The following is an 18,077-nucleotide window of genomic DNA, read 5'->3' on the forward strand; positions in this document are numbered from 1 at the left end:
AAAAAAAAAAAAAAAAATTGAACATTGGGCTATGTGTATGGTAAGCCTGGACTCTACCACTGAGCTGTAACTCCAAATCTGATATAAACACAGATTTTTGTGATACACTTAAGTTTATCAAGCTGTTTTTCTTCTTTTATATAAGAAGGCCTTTCCACTCCATGAATGAATAAAACGTCTTCTGTATTTTACCCAAGACTTCACACTTTCCTCTTTTCTGACTTAGTGGTCCTCACTGGGCTGGAAGCATGGATCCACCTGTGTCTGCTTCCTGAACGCTGGAATGAAAGGTGTGCACCACCATGCCTGGCATGTTCCTGTCTTCTGTATGCTGTAGGCATAATGCAAGCCTCTATAGCCTTGCCAAGCTGCAGCTCATTTTCCCAGGGCCATAATTCTACAGTTTGTCTTCTCAACTTTACCATATACTGAATTCCATGCCCCTCCACATGCACACATTTCTGTACACTTATGGTGGATAATCCAATCGATCTATATTCCTAAGTCAATACAAATAACATTTTAATTGTAAAACTTTCATAACATGCCTTGACATCTGACAGAGTTTGCCTTCGCTGTTGCAGTTCAAATTCATGCATATGAACTTTGCAGTGTGAATTCTAGAAGCTCATCAGACCTCTCAAACTCCTATTAGTGGCTCAGTGGCCTAGCATGCACAAAGCCCTGGATTCAACTCCCAGCACCATCTAAGCCAGGTATGGTAACACACACTAACACCTCAGCACTTGGCTGGGAAGAGGAGAAGGACCAGGAATTCAAAGATATTCTTGGCTACATAGCAAATTGAGCCCTGGTCTCAACACCAAGCATGATGTTGTACACCATAATTTCAGAATGTAGAAGGCTGAAGGCAGGATGACCATGTTTGATGCCAGCATGGGCTACGTAGTAGACCTTCTCTTAATAAAGCAAAGGAAGCCAGGCACACGTTTAATCCCAGCACTCAGGAGGCATAGGCAGGTGGATCGCTGTGAGTTCAAGGCAGCCTGGTCTACAAAGTGAGTCCAGAATAGCCCAGGCTACACAGAGAAACCCTGTCTCGAACTGCCCCCCCCCATCCAAAAGCAAAACCTTCTTGGGAAATTGATGAAATGAAAATTGCTATAATTTAGTTTGATGAACTCTTTTTCAACACTGAGTCAGCTTGTTTCTCTAGCTATTCAGATTTTCTCCAAATAGTTTGCACATTTCTTACTACAGTACGCTCCAGGTGATGGGCTCTGGTACTTTAGTTAAGTAAAATCTTCCTTTTTTTCTTTTTCTAAAGATTTATTTATTTATTTTATGTATATGAGTGCTCTACTTGCATCAGACCACAGTATAGATGGTTGTGAGCCACCGTGTGGTTGCTGAGAATTGAACTCAGGACCTTTGGAAGAACAAACAGTGCTCTTAACCTCTGAGCCATCTCCAGACAGGATTTCTCTGTTCTGGAACTCTCTCTGTAGCCCAGGTTGGCCTCGAACTGCTTCCCTCTGCCTCCCAAGTGCTGGAAATAAAGGCACACACCACCACTGCTTGGCATCAGGCAAACTTTTCTAACTGGTTCTTCACTATGCAGAGAAACCAGGAAAGCTGACTTGTGCCCCCACCTTGTTGCACTCTTACTGGCATTAGTGGATGGGTGCGAAGGCACACAACTGTAATCCCAGCTTCTGAGACCAGCCTGGGCTATATAAGATCATGTCTTTACCTGAATTCTAATATTTTGTGCCAGCATAATAGTTACTTTGAGGATTTGAGATATTAGCTCTAAAAGAAATGAAGAAAAAAATAAGTTTCTATCCACAGTTGAGCATTTTTTAAGGAAAGGAAAAAAATGTTTTTCTGCCTCTCCTTAAAAATGTTGAACTCAAATAAGGTGCACCTCTCTAAAAGGGACCCACAGATCTCTAGCAGTGCAGTCACTGTGCCCTGACAGCTGTCCTCTACTACTCTGTCTGGAGCTATGATGTGTCATGGTCAAAAACCACAGATGAAAAGTAAAACAAGCAAAACATTAACTTACCTCTACACAAAATTTAAAATGAATGCCTTGGGAATCATAAAATGAAATAATACGATTGGAGAGTGTCACAGTAATGAGAGACCAGTGGACTTCGAGGTGGATAGGAATCAACAGAAGACTCTTTTTAAACAAATCCACCTGATTAAGAGAAGAGAAAGAAATGGAGCCATCACTACAGGACCAACAACAGTGTTCATGTATTGACCTTTGACCTGTTAAAGATCATAAAATGGGAGGGCGGTGAAGCAGGATTTGAACCTATGTCTCATCTTTTTTTGTTTGCTTTTGGTTTCCTTTTCTGTTGTTTTGTTTTGTTTTTCTTTCCGAGACAGGGTTTCTCTGTATAACCCTGGCTGTCCTGGAACTCCCTCTGTAGATGAAGCTGGCCTCAAACGCAAAGAGATCTTTCTGCCTCTGCTTCCTTCGTGCTGGGATTAAAGACACATTGCTGCTGCTGGTGGCCCCCTGCCCCCCGTGCCTCCCCACTTGCTATGTCTCAGTTTAAAGCTCATGTTTTTAATTACTAAGTCAAAATATTCAAAAGTAAGGCAAATAGAACCTTATTGTTTTTATTTCTACTTAACCTACAAAAGTTAGCTTTGTCAGTTGTCTGATCTGACTTAGCTTATTTTGTTATTCATGTATGAATGTGCATACATAACGTGTGTATGCGTCAGAGGATAACCCTGGGGAGTTGACTCTCTTCTTCTACCTTTATGTGGTTCTGGTTTTTTGTTTTGTTTTTAGCTGTTAAGGATCCTAGCACATAACTAGTTATAGTACTAAACACTACTAAAAAGCAACAAAAGTTAAACAAATTGAATTAAAAAATAAAGGTCAGGTAATCTTATGTAAATCTGAAGTTCAAATTTCAGTTCTTATACATTTGTTCTGTCAGTTTTATTTGCCTCTTTATGCCCTGGTTTCCCAGTATGTAACATGTGGGAAACAACAGGACCTTCCTCATGTAGTTCTCAAGGATAGACCATGAAGCCTGTCTGTAATCCCAACACTAGGGAGGCAGAGGCAGGCGGATCTGTGAGTCTGAGGCCAGCCTGGTCTACAGAGCAAGTTCCGGACAGCCATGGCTACACAGAGAAAGCCTGTCTCAGATACAGGAGGAGGAAGCAGCGGCAACAGCCTACAAATATGCTTCAGCACACTTTAGCTGGGCAATCTTGGCTATTTTTATCATTTCCATGCATCTCCAATTAAAATGGAGAAAATATTCTTTTGTTTGTTTGTTTTGTTTTGTTTTTTCAAGACAGGGTTTCTCTGTGTAGCCCTGGCTGTCCTGGACCCCTTTATAGACCAGGCTAGCCTCAAATTCATAGAGATCCACCTGTCTCTGCCTCCCAAGTTCTGAGATTAAAGGTGTGTGCCACCAACTGCCCGGCTTTAAGCTTTCTTTTTAAAGCCCGTGTGCAGTATGTCGGCAAATGTGTGTATGCATGTGCAGGAGGGCAGAGGGCAGCAGCAGCCGCGCTCCTCAGCTGCTTCCCGCTCTGACTTTTTGAGACAGCATCTCTGACTGAACCTGATGCCATGTCAGGTCCCCATGCGTGTTTAGTAAGCACCTCATCCACTGAGCCACCTCCCTGGCTACTGCCTTTTATTATTTTCTCTTTAGGTTTTTTTTTTTTTTAAGTATAAGTTTATCAATCTTTTAAAACGTCTTTTCATGATATTTTATTTCTGGAACACTGTGTAGAGATCAGAGGAGAGTCAGTTCTTTCCTTTTGTTATGTGGGCCTCAGGGACCAAATTCAGGTAGGATTGGTGGCAGGGGCCTTTGCCTGCAGAGCCATCTTCCTGGCTCTTATTATCGATTTGACTCATGATAGAGAAGAATGAAGAATGTCTCTACAACTTTCTAGTGGTCAAGTATATGACCAGTTCTTACAAATGTCCTTTAGGTGCAAGCAAGCAAGCAAGCTGGGTTGGGTGACAAATTCAAGGCTAGTTTGAGTACATACATCCTGTGAATCTACAGAGGAAATACAGGGGGAACCAAAAAAGAAACATAGATTCAGTCTTTATTTATTTCATATTTTATTTATTTTGTTTTGATTTTTGAAACAGGGTCTCTCTTTGTAGACTTAGCTGTCCTGGAATTTACTACATAACCTGCCTGCCTCTGCCTCCCTACTGCTGGGATTAAATATATATTCTACCACATCTGGCTTTTTCTGGGGGGTGGGTTCGAGACAGGGTTTCTCTGTATAGCCTTGGCTGTCTTGGACTCACTCTGTAGACCAGGCTGGCCTCAAATTCACAGAAATCTGCCTGCCTCTGCCTCCCTGAGTGCTGGGATTAAAGGCATGTACCACCATGCCTGGCTCACACCTGGCTTTATTTTTACATTTAAATTTTAATAATTTTTGTGTGTATAGGCAATGCATGTTACAAGGCATGTGTGGTTAGAGGACAACTTGTGAGAGTCAGTTCTCATTTTCAGCAATGTGGGCTCCAAGGCTTGAACTCACGTTGTCAGGCTTGGAGATAATCCCATTTGCCAGCTGAGCCAACTCATTTTCCAAGAAGTATAGTGATCTACTATGTATCTGTGCAATCATACTGGGTGTATTAGGCTTCACGAGCTTACTTATTGTCTACTAGGTTTATTCAATGAGAGACATCATTGTATAGCAATTTGTTTTTGGTTTTGGTTTTTTGAGACAGGGTCTCTCTGTATACCCTTGGCTGCCCTGGGCTCATTTTGTAGACCAGGCTGGCCTTGAACTCACAGTGACCCACCTGCCTCTGCCTCCCAAGTGCTGGGATTAATGGCGTGCGCCACCACTGCCCAGTGGCAATGTATTCTTTAAAAAGATTTATTTGTATTAGTGTGTGTGTGAATGTATTGTGTATACAAGCACTGTGTGTATTAGCATGTGAGTGTAAGTACCTGTGAGGGTCAGAAGAAGGCACTATGTAGACCAGGCTACCCTTGAACTCTTAGAGAACCACATGCCTCTGAGCCTGGAGGCCAGGGACTGAAGGATGTCCCACCACGAGGCTTCATTTGCTATTCATTGTGGTTTGCTCTGCCTAGAACTTTCAGTGTCAATTTACTTTCAAACACTCATTTTCATATTATTTTGTTAGTTTCTTGGCATTCAGCACATGGCTGGAATATTTTTTTAGTTACCCTAATTTGAGAATCTAGAGAATAGAATAATTTATTTTCATTTAAGGAAGCATCGTTTATTTTCAAGCATTCCCATGAACATATTTGTCTCCACAAAGGTAAGCAGTCATTCTGTTTGTAACCTTTGCCCACCTCTATCTTCCTGATGAAACAGCATCCACATATATGTGATATGCAATACATACATGAATACACACACGCAGTGTTGGGCAGAACCTAGAGCTTCACACACACTCGAGGAGCACACCTACTGCTGAGCTGAGTCCCTGGTGCTTTCAGTTGGACCACGTCCTAAGGAGCTAACTGCAATTTTTTCCCTCCTGTAGCCACCGGAGCTCATGCAGTCAGAAAGTATGCATCTGAAGTCACCTTTCACACATGCTCACCTTCAGCCATACGGAGCACATCATGAAACTGTGTGCATTTCATTGCCCATGCCACTTTCCCCCCTGAGAGACGGGGTTTCTTTGTGTAGCTTTGGCTCTTCTGGACTCACTTTGTGAACCGGGCCTTGAACTCACAGAAATCCACCTGCCTCTGCCTCCCCGAGTACTGGAATTACAGGTGTGCGTCACTGTGCCCAGCTCCCAGGACACATTTTTATTTGTCCATATCTCACATCTGTCCTGCTATCTATCATTTCAGACCAAAGAACCATCAGTCTAAAATACTCTCCTGGCCAGGCGTGGTGGCACACGCCTTTAATCCCAGCACTTGGGAGGCAAAGGCAGGCAATCGCTGTGAGTTCGAGGCCAGCCTGGTCTACGAGTCCAGGACAGCCAAGGCTACACAGAGAAACCCTATCTCGAAAAACCAAAAAATACTGTCCTTGTTCTACCCCCATCAAGCTTTATTTTTTTCAGGGTTTCCAGAGCAAAAAATGTTACCTGGAGGTCTTTAATAGATTCTATTTATGGGAAACTAAAAAATTCAGCCAAGAACAATATAACACATCTACAATCCAGACACTCAGAAAGCTGAGAAGGCAGGATTGTTAGAGGCCAGTCTAGTGAAAGACCAGCTATATATTGAAAGAGAAAGTAAAGATTAGCAAGGGGGAAGAGAGGAAGAAAAGGAGCAGTGTGTGTTTGTGGGGGGGGGGGTTGGGGGGAAATAGGGGAAACAGCAAAAAGAAAGAGAACTAAATGCACTGGGCTTAGTCACTGAGGTAATTTTGGGGAGGAGGAGGGCTGATTGCCAGGGAAGAATTCTCAGTCCCGCCCTTCTACTTCCATGACCCAGGGAAGGGAGAATAGACAGTTAGTGGGTTGTCAATGGCCAATGATCCTAAAGATGGTGGAGTTTGGGGAGCCAGGTATTATCCTAGTACTTGAAAGGCAGACAGACAGATCTGAGTTTGAGGCCAGCCTGGTCTACAGAAGTAGTTCCAGGACAGCCAGGGCTATATAGAGAGGCCATGGGGCTTGAGAGATGGCTCTGCCATTAAAGGCTAGGCTCATAACCAAAAATATGAGAGGCCATGTCTCAAAAACTAACAAACTAACTAACTAACAAATCAAAGCCACACTCCGCTTCCTTCTGTTCCACAGTCTCCACAGGCAAACTACAGTAACCACTCTCTCTTTAGCTTTTCTTCACTGATTAGTAAGTGCCATGGGATGAACAAAGGCTTTACTTTGCTCACCCACCACCTACTAGAAAGGTGCTTAGCATACCTCAGCTAGGGAATGGCTCGGTGGGTAAAGTGCTTGCTCTGACACTGATCCCCAGGCTGAGCGCAGAAAGCAGAGTGTAAGACATACTTATAATCCTAGCACCAGAGAGACTGAAACAGGCTCATGCCTAGAGCGTGTGGGCCAAACAGCCCAGCCTACATGGTAAGATCCAGGCCAAACTGGCAAATGAATTCTCTCTCTCTTCTCAGATTCGTAAACTTCAATCAGACATTGTATTTGATATAAAATTATTTCCAGGTCTGGGGATATGGCTTACTCGGTTGTTTGTCTCAATCCACAAAGCGGGCCAGGAGCAAGCATGCTTTTAATCTCAGCATGGGGAGGTAGAAGCAAGTGGATCTCTACAAACTGAGTTCCAGGACACCCAAGGCTACATAGAGACCCTGCTCCAAAAACCAACCAACCAACCAACAACAACCAAAAGAAGAACAATATCCAAAGTTGTCCTCAGGCCTCAACATACGTGCACACACAGACACCAAAGGGGTGGGGATGCATCAATGCTTAAAGACGGGGTGCACACTAAAAGCCAACTTGCTTTCCCATTTCTTGAATTCCACAATTGCAAGGATCAGACACTACTAGAACAATAAACACATAGGTCTTAGTTTTGTTTTGTGTTTTATGAGACAAGCTCCAGGCATCCTGGCCAGCACTTAACTTATGACACTCTTGTCCCTCAGCCTTCTGAAAGCTAGGATTACAGACCCGTGGCCACCACACCCAGTGATCCAGAGTGTATCTTATGTTCTTACTAGTGTCGACCTTCATGTCCCCACAGTCATTCACTGCTCTGGTATTACTACATAAAAACAAACCTCCTGGTAGACAGAAGGGACAATAAATTACATTCCTCAAGCCAGGTAGTGAAAATCAGTGGGAAGGAAAATCAAGACAGGTAAGAGGACCCACGAGTGCTGGCACAGGCTTGTCATCCCAGCACTGGGAAGGCGGAGCCAAGAGAGTGATGACTTCCAAGACCAGTCTGGACTACACACAAAGACCCTAGGTTTGGAAGAGAAGAAAAGAAAAGTATATATATATATATATATCTCACTTTCATTTATCTTTTACCTCATAATCTCTAATATATATATTAGAGAATCATACTACACACAGAGAACACTAAATGAGAAGTCCTTGAGACAAAAACTGAGTGCTGTGCTAGGCGTGGTGGCACAGGCACCAGGGAGGCAGAGGCAGGCAGATCTCTGTGAGTTCAAGGCCAGCCTGGTCTCCAAAGTGAGTCCAGGACAGTCACTGTTACAGGAAAAACCCTGTCTGGAAAAACCAAAACCAAACAAAACAAAAATCCAAAACAACTAAAAACACCAAAAACAAAACAATCCTCCCCCCCCAAAAAACACACACACATACACAAAAATCAAAAACTAAAACCACAAACAAACCTGATTGTTGCAAGAGAGCTAACATAGCCGCAGCATGTGACTGAGGGAGGAGGTACAACTGGGGTGGGATTCAGCCTTTTGTTTCCAGGTTATCAGTTCCAGAAATACAGCCTTTCAACTATGAAAAAGTTAGTAAGTAGAGGCTGCAGACAAGAATCAGTGGTAGGAGCACTCACTACTTCCGCACAGCATCCATGAGGCGGCTCATGACCACCCTGACTCTGCTTCAGGGCGTCTTCGCTTTACAGATTTTTCTATTGTTATTTTATGGGCTGAGCTTTGCCTGCATAATGTACTACATCTATGCCTGGTGCCCACAGAGGCAAGAGAGGGTGCCAAGTGCCCTGGAGCTGGAGCTACAGATGGTGGATGTTGGGAGCCAAACTTGGGTACTCTTCAGGTCAGCAAGGCTCTTAACCACTAAGCCATCTCTCCAGCTACATTAAGAAAATAATAAAGCCGGGCGTGGTGGCGCACGCCTTTAATCCCAGCACTCGGGAGGCAGAGGCGGGCGGATCGCTGTGAGTTCGAGGCCAGCCTGGTCTACAAAGTGAGTCCAGGATGGCCAAGGCTACACAGAGAAACCCTGTCTCGAAAAACCAAAAAAAAAAAAAAAAAAAAAAAAAAAAAAAAAAGAAAATAATAAAATGTTGGACTATGGTCTGGCGCTTTGCATTTGTTAACTGCTCGCACTCCCCTTCTTACTGTTTACTAGCAAACTGTCACACTGTTTAACCTTGCCTAAGAAATTATTCCTGATTGGCTTGTTAACAGGCCTAAACCTGGGCTGGGCAGAACGGGGCAGGTGTGGCCAACGTTCGAAGGCTCTGAGAGAGAAGGATCTTGGGAAGGAGAAGCAGCCAGGTACCAGAGGAGAAGGAAGGGGATCACAATGGGATAGAAAAGAGCCACGATGGCCCAGAGGAGGAGCTCTCAAGTTCCACATGGAAAGAAATGGCCCAGATGAACAACCTTAGCAAGTATTTTGGAATTAAGGATGGGAGGTGGCCCAGACAGAAATTATTAGAAGCAGATGGTATGGGGTGGAGGCTGGGAGATAATGGAAGGTAGAAGTTGGTATTTGCCATGTCCCCGGTGACAAGGCTATTCTAAAATATATTAGGTGGCTGTGTCTTTTTAGACTAGGCTGGCCTCGAACTCACAGATATCTGCCTGCCTGTCTCCCGAGTGCTGGGATTAAAGGCATGAGCCACCACACCAGGCAAGAGTCTGTGTCTTTATTTGTGAAAGCAGGTTAAACACCACCACCATAATAATTATAAACCTAATAATAACTATTAGGCCATACCATTAAACCAGCAGCAACAATAAAATACAATTAAAAACCTTTAAGAAATTAATGGCATGTCTTTAATTTCTGGCTTTGTTAGCATATTATCATCTTAAAATATATTTACTATAATAAAGTGACTAAAAATTGTAAGGTTTATCAATGGCTCAAAATTCCATGAAGCTGAGGTATCAATTTATTTAAAATTTTAATTTTATTAAAATCAGAAATCTCATGAGGATTTTTTAACAAATATTTTTTCCCCAGATTTCTATAAATTAAAGACCTAGTGATTGGATCATCAAAAACCTGAAATGTACTTGGTGAGCTTCAATGTAAATCATGACAATTACCATTTTACTGTGTATTTTACAATGTGTTTAGTGGTTTGCTAAATATAATGTAATTTATTCTTCCAACAAAGTAAATAGTCCAGAAAAGGACTGTCATTCAGAATGATTAAGCAAATGTGCTCAGCTTAGTCAGTCACCAATCTGGCAAATGAATTCTCTCTCTTCTCAGACTTGTCAACTTCAATCAGACACTGTATTTGATATAAAGTTATTTCCAGGTCTGGGGATATATGGCTTATTGATAAAGCGTTTGCCTCAATCCACAAAGCCCCAGTACTACATAAAGCGCACACGTGGCTCACACTGGTAATCTCAACAGTCTAAGGTAGAGGCACAAGGATCAGCAATTCAAGGTCAACTGCAGCTATGAAGTGAATTTCAGGCCAGCATGGGATGTCTAAATGAAGAAATCAACCTTATTCCCATTGACTGAGGAGGTATTCCTGTGTTGGTTGGTTGGTTGGTTGGTTGGTTTTAGACAGGATCTCACTATAAAGCCCTGGCTGGCTTGGCACTTGTTATGTAGAGTAGGCTTGGCCCTGAACTCACAGAAATCTACCTGCCTGAGTGTTAGACTTAAAGGCATGTGCCACCTTACCTGTCTTCTTTTTAAAATAACAATGACAATAAAACAGGCAGTTTCAAACAGCCCAGACTAGCTTCAAACTTCGGACCTTCCTACCTCCACATAGGCTTACAGAGTCCAGCTAAGACTCAGTTCATTTCTCTAATCCTCCCAGGCATCTAAAAAAGTGAAAAGTACACCAGGCATAGAGGCAGAGCCAAGGTGATCAGGAGTTGGAGGCCAGCTTTGGCTGCACATTGAGTGTGAAAGCAACTTGAGCTATGTGAGTCTGAGACCTTTTGTAAAAAAACAAAAACAAAAACACAAAATTGAGGCTGGAGAGACTGCTCAGTGGTTAAGAGTATAGTCTGCTCTTCCAAACGACCTGGGTTCAATTCCCAGCACCCACATAGCAGCTCACAACTATCTGTAACTTAAGTTCCAGGCAATCTGACACCCTCACAGCAATGCACATAAAATAAAATTGAATGAATTTCAAAAACAACATTATTTCTACATTTATTATTTGAGCTTGAATTTACTGGTAATTCTGTCAAAATACCAAAAACAGGCTATGAAGAGGTTTCAAAAGTGTTTCTAAGATGGGCGTGGTGGCACACACCTTTAATCCCAGTGCTTGGGAGGCGGAGGCAGGTGATCACTTGAGTTCCAGGCCAGCCTGGTCTACAAAGAGTTCCAGGACAGCCAAGGCTATTACACAGAGAAACCCTTTCCTGAAACAAACAAACAGTTTACTAGTGTCTTGTTCTCCAAACATCAAACGGTCACATGAAGGTTCTAACTGACACAACAATGTCATTACAGTTCTGATCCTCCCACCAAGAGCAGCTTATCTATCTCAAACTCAGTAGGAAAGGAAATGGAATACCTTTTTAGTCCATCTCTTAACTCCATTATAGCCTTTGGTTACCAGCTGTCTATGAAAAAAGCTGTTGAAGAAGTGGACCTAGAACAAACAGCAAACACAATTAACCAAATTACATTATGCTGTACCCAGATTCAACTTCATAAGAAAATGGAAAAGAAGAATGGAAAGTTTTTGTTGTTTCGTTTTTTATTTTTGAGATAAGTGTTTCTCTGTGTATTCCTGGCTGTCCTGGAACTCTTTATGTAGACCTGGCTGGCATCCTCTTGCCTCTGCCTCTAGAGTGTTGGGATTAAAGGTATGTGCCACCATGCCTGGACTTTATTTATTTACTTTTATTTTTATGCACATTAGTATTTTGGCTGCATGTATGTTTGTGTTGGGGTGGGTGGGTCCTCTGGAACTGGAGTTACAGACAGTTATGAGCTATCACACTGGGAATTGAACACAGGTCTTCTGGAAGAACAGTTCAGTGCTCTTAACTGATGAGCCATCTCTCCAGGGCTCCATACCTTTTAAATAAGTTTTTTAAAATTAAAAATCCAGGCATGGCCAGGGATGGATGAATGCCTTTAATCCTAGCACCCAGGGGGCTGGAGAGATGGCTTACAGGTTAAGAGAACTGACTGCTCTTGCAGAGGTTCTGAGTTAAATTCCAAGCAACCATATGGTGGCTCACAACCAACGTGATCTGATGCCCTCTTCTAGCATGCAGGTGTACATACAGACAGAGGACTGTATACATAATAATAAATGAACTTTTTAAAAATCCTAGCACTCAGGAGAAACAGGCAGATAGATCTCTGTGAGTTAGAGGCCAGCTTGATCTATATAGTGATATCCAGGCCACCCAAGGCTACATAGAGACCCTGTCTCAAAAAACAAAAACCAAACCAAAGGCAAAATAAAACAAATGAAAAGGAAAATCAAGGCCTGGGGAATATAGCTTAGTTGGAAGAGTGCTTGCTTCATAGACACAAAGCCCTGGATTTGATCCCCAGGACCACAAAAACTGGATATGGCAGCAGCCACCTGCAGTCCTAACACTCAGGAGGTAGAGACAGGAGGATCAGAAATTCAATACCATCCTTAGCTATAGCAGAGTTTGATGTCACTCCAAGCCACATGAGATCCTTTCTCAAAGATACAGAAACAGAAAGACAGACAGAAGAGGAAGGAAAAGAAAGAATCAAAGTAGGTCAAGAGGAAGAAAATACATTACACAGTTAACAGATGATTCTATTCATTAGCATTATTATTAAAACGCCTTTAATCCCAGCACTTGGGAGGCAGAGGCAGGTGGATCTCTATAGTTCAAGGCCAGCCTGGTCTACAAAGTGAGTTCCACAACAGCCAGGGCTACACAGAGAAACCCTGTCTCAAAAATAAATAAATAAATAGATTATTTTAATTTTATGTGCATTAGTGTTTTGCCTACATTATACAAATGTGTGTCCAGTGCCAACAGAAGTCAAAAGACGGTATCAGATCTCTTGAAACTGAAATTACAGACAGTTGTGAGTCACTATATGGGTGTTAGGAATTAAACCCAGGTCCCCTAGAAAAGCAACCAGTGCACTTAACCACTGAGCCATCTCTCTAGTCCCAAGACTAAGTTTTGTTTAAAAACTGTAAAACCCCCTGTTGAACATACCTTAAAAAAAAAAAGAAAAAAGGAACTCCATTTAAGTAAAAATGAACACACCCAACTAAATAAGGAAGAAAATATGGGCACTGTGATTTTCTTAAGTTTTAAAAACATATTTTCTTTTCTTTTGAAACATGGTCTCATCTTGCCCATGCTATCCTCAAACTTGCTATGTACCCAAGGCTGATCTTGAACTTCTGGTCCTCTTGCCTCCACCTCCCAAAGTGCTGGGATAAAGGTGGTATGGAATCGTACTCAACTTAAGCAGAAATGATTTGATAGAAAATACAGCAGACTCTAATGCACAGTGAAACCATAACCAACCCATTTCTTCTAGGAATAACAAATAATTGCAAACTATTTAAAAGATAAAAAAGAAGGGGCTAGGGAGATGGCTCAGAGGTTAAGAGCACTGTCTGCTCTACCAGAGGTCCTGAGTTCAATTCCCAGCAACCACATGGTGGCTCACAACCATCTATAATGGGATCTGGTGCACTCTTCTGGTGGGCAGGCACACATGCAGGCAGAACATTGTATAATAAATAAATGAATAAATCAAGAAGAAGAAGAAGAAGAAGAAGAAGAAGAAGAAGAAGAAGAAGAAGAAGAAGAAGAAGAAGAAGAAGAAACAACTAACAGCAACCTTACTATCAGTAACATCACAAGGACACAAGGCCTCCACTTACTTTGTCTGGGACTGCGTCCATTATCAGCTCACCATACATATTAATAACCTGTAAAAGTAAAGCCAGCTGATTAGTCCTACACAGTTCAGAACATCCCCCACGGGATGAGCGATGTGCTCAGCGTACTGACGGTATAACCTGTTTCTAAAGATAAACAGAAAGTCAACCCAAAAGACAAGCCTTATTGGCTGCATCATGGCAACTCTCTCCCCTGCCCTCTGTCTGTCTGTCTGTCTGTCTCTCCCATTTTTCTTTTCTTTTTTGTTTTTCGAGACAGAGTTTCTCTGTGTAGTCCTGGCTCCTCTACCCTGAGAACCCACGTGAACTAACCTGGTCATTCAACCAATTCTGACCGTCCAAGGTCGCCAGGTCATCCATATCCAACATGTGCTTATTATAGAAGATTCGGAAGTTGCACTTTTGATGTCTGGCCCGGTAGTTTGTTATTTCCCTATTAATAAATGGTTTTCTAAAACAGATTTTGAAAGAAAAAGTTAAAATGAAATGCATTTCATTCAATGTATAATTTTTTCTTTTCTCTTAAGGGAAAAGTCACTTTTGGCAGTAAGTATCTTTAAGGGCTTCACTTTAGCATCGCTGACATACCTATTAGAAAAGTCTTCATTAAAGACATCTTTTAATCTCCCAAGGACATCTTTTTCACTGAGTGGGACCAAACTTCCATACTTTTTCATAACCTCATCTAGGAATCCTTACATAAAGGAAAAAGAAAAACCGTGTAAAGTTTTTTCAGCAAAGTTGTTTTTATAACACATAACACATACTTACAACATAGAACCATAACCTGTAAAAATATAGTTACATCATTAAAAAAAAAAATAAGTGGGTATCTAGGCCTTCACCACTGTAACCCACAGACGAATGCTTACAGCTATCTTTTCACATCGGAGCTTTTGTTGTTTCACAGCTGACCTTAGCCAATAGCCTAGGGAGCAAGCAATTAGGGGCGGATGTGGAGCTGTCTATATATAATACACGTTGACAGGCGGGCGTAGTGGCGCCTTTTGATCCCAGCACTCGGGAGGCAGAGGCAGGAGGATTGCTGTGAGTTCAAGGCCAGTTTGGTCTACAGAGTGAGTCCAGGACAGCCAAGGCTACACAGAGAAACCCTGTCTCAAAAAAACAAAACAAAACACAGGCTGAGTCTCAGTCTTCCTGTATGCTGGGGTTACAGTTGTGTGCCACCATGCCCAGCTTGTATTACTGACATACTCAGAGTGACATTTCCATAGTGTGACCTTGAAGAAGAAACTTCTCCTTAAGGACTCCTAAAAATCCAAGCATAGTGGTATGTTTCTATGGTGCCAGCTACTGGAGAGGCTGAGGCCCAGGATACTTGGGCACAGGAATTCTGAGCTAGTCAGGCGTGCTTTGAATAAGAATGGCCAGTCCAATAACAACTGAGATGTAATCTGAATAAATTACTTTAAAAAGAAAAAGAGAATGGCCACTACAGGCTCATCTACTTGCAAGGACTAGGTGTGGCCTTGTTGGAAGAGGTGTGTAACTGGAGGGTAGAGTTTGAGACTTCAAAAGGCCATTCCAAGCCTGAGTGTCTCTCTGCCTGCTGCCTGCAGATCAGGATACAGACCCCTGAACTCAGTTTCCAGCACTATGTCTGCCTTCATGTCACCATGCTCCCTTGTCATGATGATAATGAACTAAAACCGTAAGCCTGCCCCCAATTAAATGCTTTCTTTTTATAAGAGTTAACTTGGAAGCCGGGCGGTGGTGGCGCACACCTTTAGTTCCAGCACTCAGGAGGTAGGTGGATCTCTGTGAGTTGGAGGCCAGCTTGGTCTGCAAAGAGAGTCCAGGACAGCCAAGGCTACACAGAGAAACCCTGTCTCAGAAAACAAAAAACAAACAAAAAAAATCAAATTGCAAAAATGCAGTGATAACAATCTCACTTTTTATATTTTTGTTTTTCGAGACAGGTCACAAAGATCCGCCTGCCTCTGCTTTCCCAGTGCTGGGGTTAAAGGCGTGCCCCACCACGCCTGGCCAGCTTGTAGTTTGATCATCTTGTTTTCTCGGGACAGGATTTCTCTGTGTATCCCTGGCTGTCTGTAACTTGATCTGTAGCTAAGGCTGGCCTTGAACTCAGTCTGCCTCTTGAATGCTAGGAATAAAGGCACGCACCACCACGTGGCAACAACTGGGTCATTTGTTAATATAACACATGCCTTGTACTCCCAGCAACCTGTAGGCCAAGGTAGAAGGGTCATCGTAAGTTTGAGGCCAGCTTCATCTAAGCAGCAAATTCCAGACTACATGGCGAGACCTTGTCTCCAGACAAACAGCCAGCCCACTAAGTACTCATGACCCCGGCTAACTGGCAACAGTGAGCAAGGCCTTTTCCTCTGTGCTGCCTATGCTGGCCTTCAGATCCTCCTCCACCTCAGCCTCCACAGATTACAGACCGGTTCTAGCTCCAGAGGCCTGAATAGAATGTTTAAAGAACAATTTTTATTATTTCCTTAGCTGTGGTATAAGAGGTCAAACCCTGGGCCTAGCACACGCTGGGCAAGAGCTCTACCATCCCAGCTTCACGTCCAGCTAAGGAAATACAATTTCTCACGGGACCTTTCACCTGATTTAAGGCAGTCTTCGAGCCAGCTTATGTATATATTCATTTAATGGTCTCAATGATGCAAAAGTTCCCAGGAGGGAAATCCCCAACATGACTTCTAAATAGAAAATGAAACTGAAGGCGGCTTAGCGGCTCGGAAAGAACCATGATTGGGGATGCTGCTGCAAAGGAAGAGCAGCAGCCTAATAGGCTGACGATGATATCTGGACTATGCTGGGGAAACTGCATCCAGCTCCTTCTGCAGCTCCAAACAGTGGTTTCTGCTAGACCATCAATTCAGAGTAGAAAGTACTGTTGTACAGAGAAGCAGAAATGAAAACCCTGTATTCCCTCCTATTAATCTCCCACCAGAGTAGCTCCGGCTTTTTATAATGTTGGGAACCCAATTCAGGGCTGCAAGCACGCTAGACAAACCACAGATTGCACCCTCAGCCCTCCATTTACTTTTATTACATTCACTTATTGTGTGTGTGTACAGTGAGGTGCACATGCCAATAGCGTACACATAGAGGACATCATATGGGAGGTGGTGCTCTCCTTCCACTGTGTGAACCCCAGAGACTGAACTCAGGTCATCAGTTTGGCAGCAAGTGTCTTTACCCTTTCCCTGCTGAGCCATCTCCCAGCCCAGCCCAAGGTTTCCTGATAACACCTGTGCTTCTCCACCTGAGTCTACTTGGAGGTTCTAAGCTAAGAACAAAGCACATAACATTAGTAATACTTTTATTTTTATTATTTTACGTGTGTTTTGTTTGCATTATGTCTGCACTACATGTATGCCTGATGCCCATGGAGTACAGATCCCCTGGAACTGGAGTAGCAGCTGGTTGTGAGCTGTCGTGTGGGTACCAGGAACTGAACCTGGGTCCTCTGCATGATCACCCAGGCCTGGTAACCAAGAGCTAGTTCTAGGCCTGAGATTATATACTTTTGCTATATTCCCAGCATTTATTTATTTTGGTTTTTTGATGCAGAGTTTCTCTGTGTAGCCTTGGCTGTCCTAGACTTGCTTTGTAGACCAGGCTGGCCCCCAACTCACAGCGATCGGCCTGCCTCTGCCTCCTGAGTGCGGGGATTACAAGTGTGCGCCACCATACCCGGCTCTCCCAGCATTTACATCTTAATAGTTAGCTTGTTTCTACACAGTGGTCTTACTTCTACATGAAAACGTGGTTTCAACAGAAGTCAGGAAACCTTAACATTTGGGAAGACTGCATTTAAGTGGGAAATTATATATAGGTGGAAAGTTAATACTGACTCCACAAGGTTGTCCTCTGACCTTCACATAGCATGGTGACATGCACACTCACACTCACACAGAAACATTATACATGTACATAAAATATTAACGATTTAAAATTGTTTTAAAGTGTAATAAGGTTGGAGAGATGGCTCAGAGGTTAAGAGAGTATCGCATTCTTCAGAGAACCACAGTTCAGTTCCCAGCACCCTTACTGGATGGCTCACAATCACCTGTGAATCCAGTTCCAGGGAATCTGATGCCTCTGGCCTCCACATATGTGTGGAATATACATACACGGACAGACACATGTACACATGACTAAAAATAAAAAAGTTTAAGCCGGGCACGGTGGTACAGGCCTTTAATCCCAGCACTCAGGAGGCAGAGGCAGGTGGTTCGCTGTGAGTTCGAGGCCAGCCTGGTCTACAAGGCAAGTCCAGGACAACCAAGGCTACACAGAGAAACCCTGTCTTGAAAAACAAACAAAAATTTAAATGTAACAATG

At 42.9% G+C, this 18,077-nt stretch overlaps 1 protein-coding gene across 1 annotated transcript in view; it reads right to left on the reverse strand.

The window, feature by feature from the left end:
• The window catches only part of Senp5 (SUMO specific peptidase 5), a 39,873-nt gene that overhangs the window by 5,000 nt on the left and 16,796 nt on the right, over positions 1-18,077 (reverse strand). Inside the window, exons 3-7 of the mRNA XM_051149759.1 lie at positions 14,322-14,427; positions 14,046-14,184; positions 13,716-13,763; positions 11,385-11,462; positions 2,030-2,167 (exon numbers count right to left, since the gene is read on the reverse strand). Coding sequence (XP_051005716.1) covers positions 2,030-2,167; positions 11,385-11,462; positions 13,716-13,763; positions 14,046-14,184; positions 14,322-14,427 — 509 coding nt within the window. The remainder of the gene's footprint in view (positions 1-2,029; positions 2,168-11,384; positions 11,463-13,715; positions 13,764-14,045; positions 14,185-14,321; positions 14,428-18,077) is intronic.

This window comes from Acomys russatus, chromosome 8, assembly GCF_903995435.1.
Source record: "Acomys russatus chromosome 8, mAcoRus1.1, whole genome shotgun sequence".
Classification (NCBI taxonomy): Eukaryota; Metazoa; Chordata; class Mammalia; order Rodentia; family Muridae; genus Acomys; species Acomys russatus.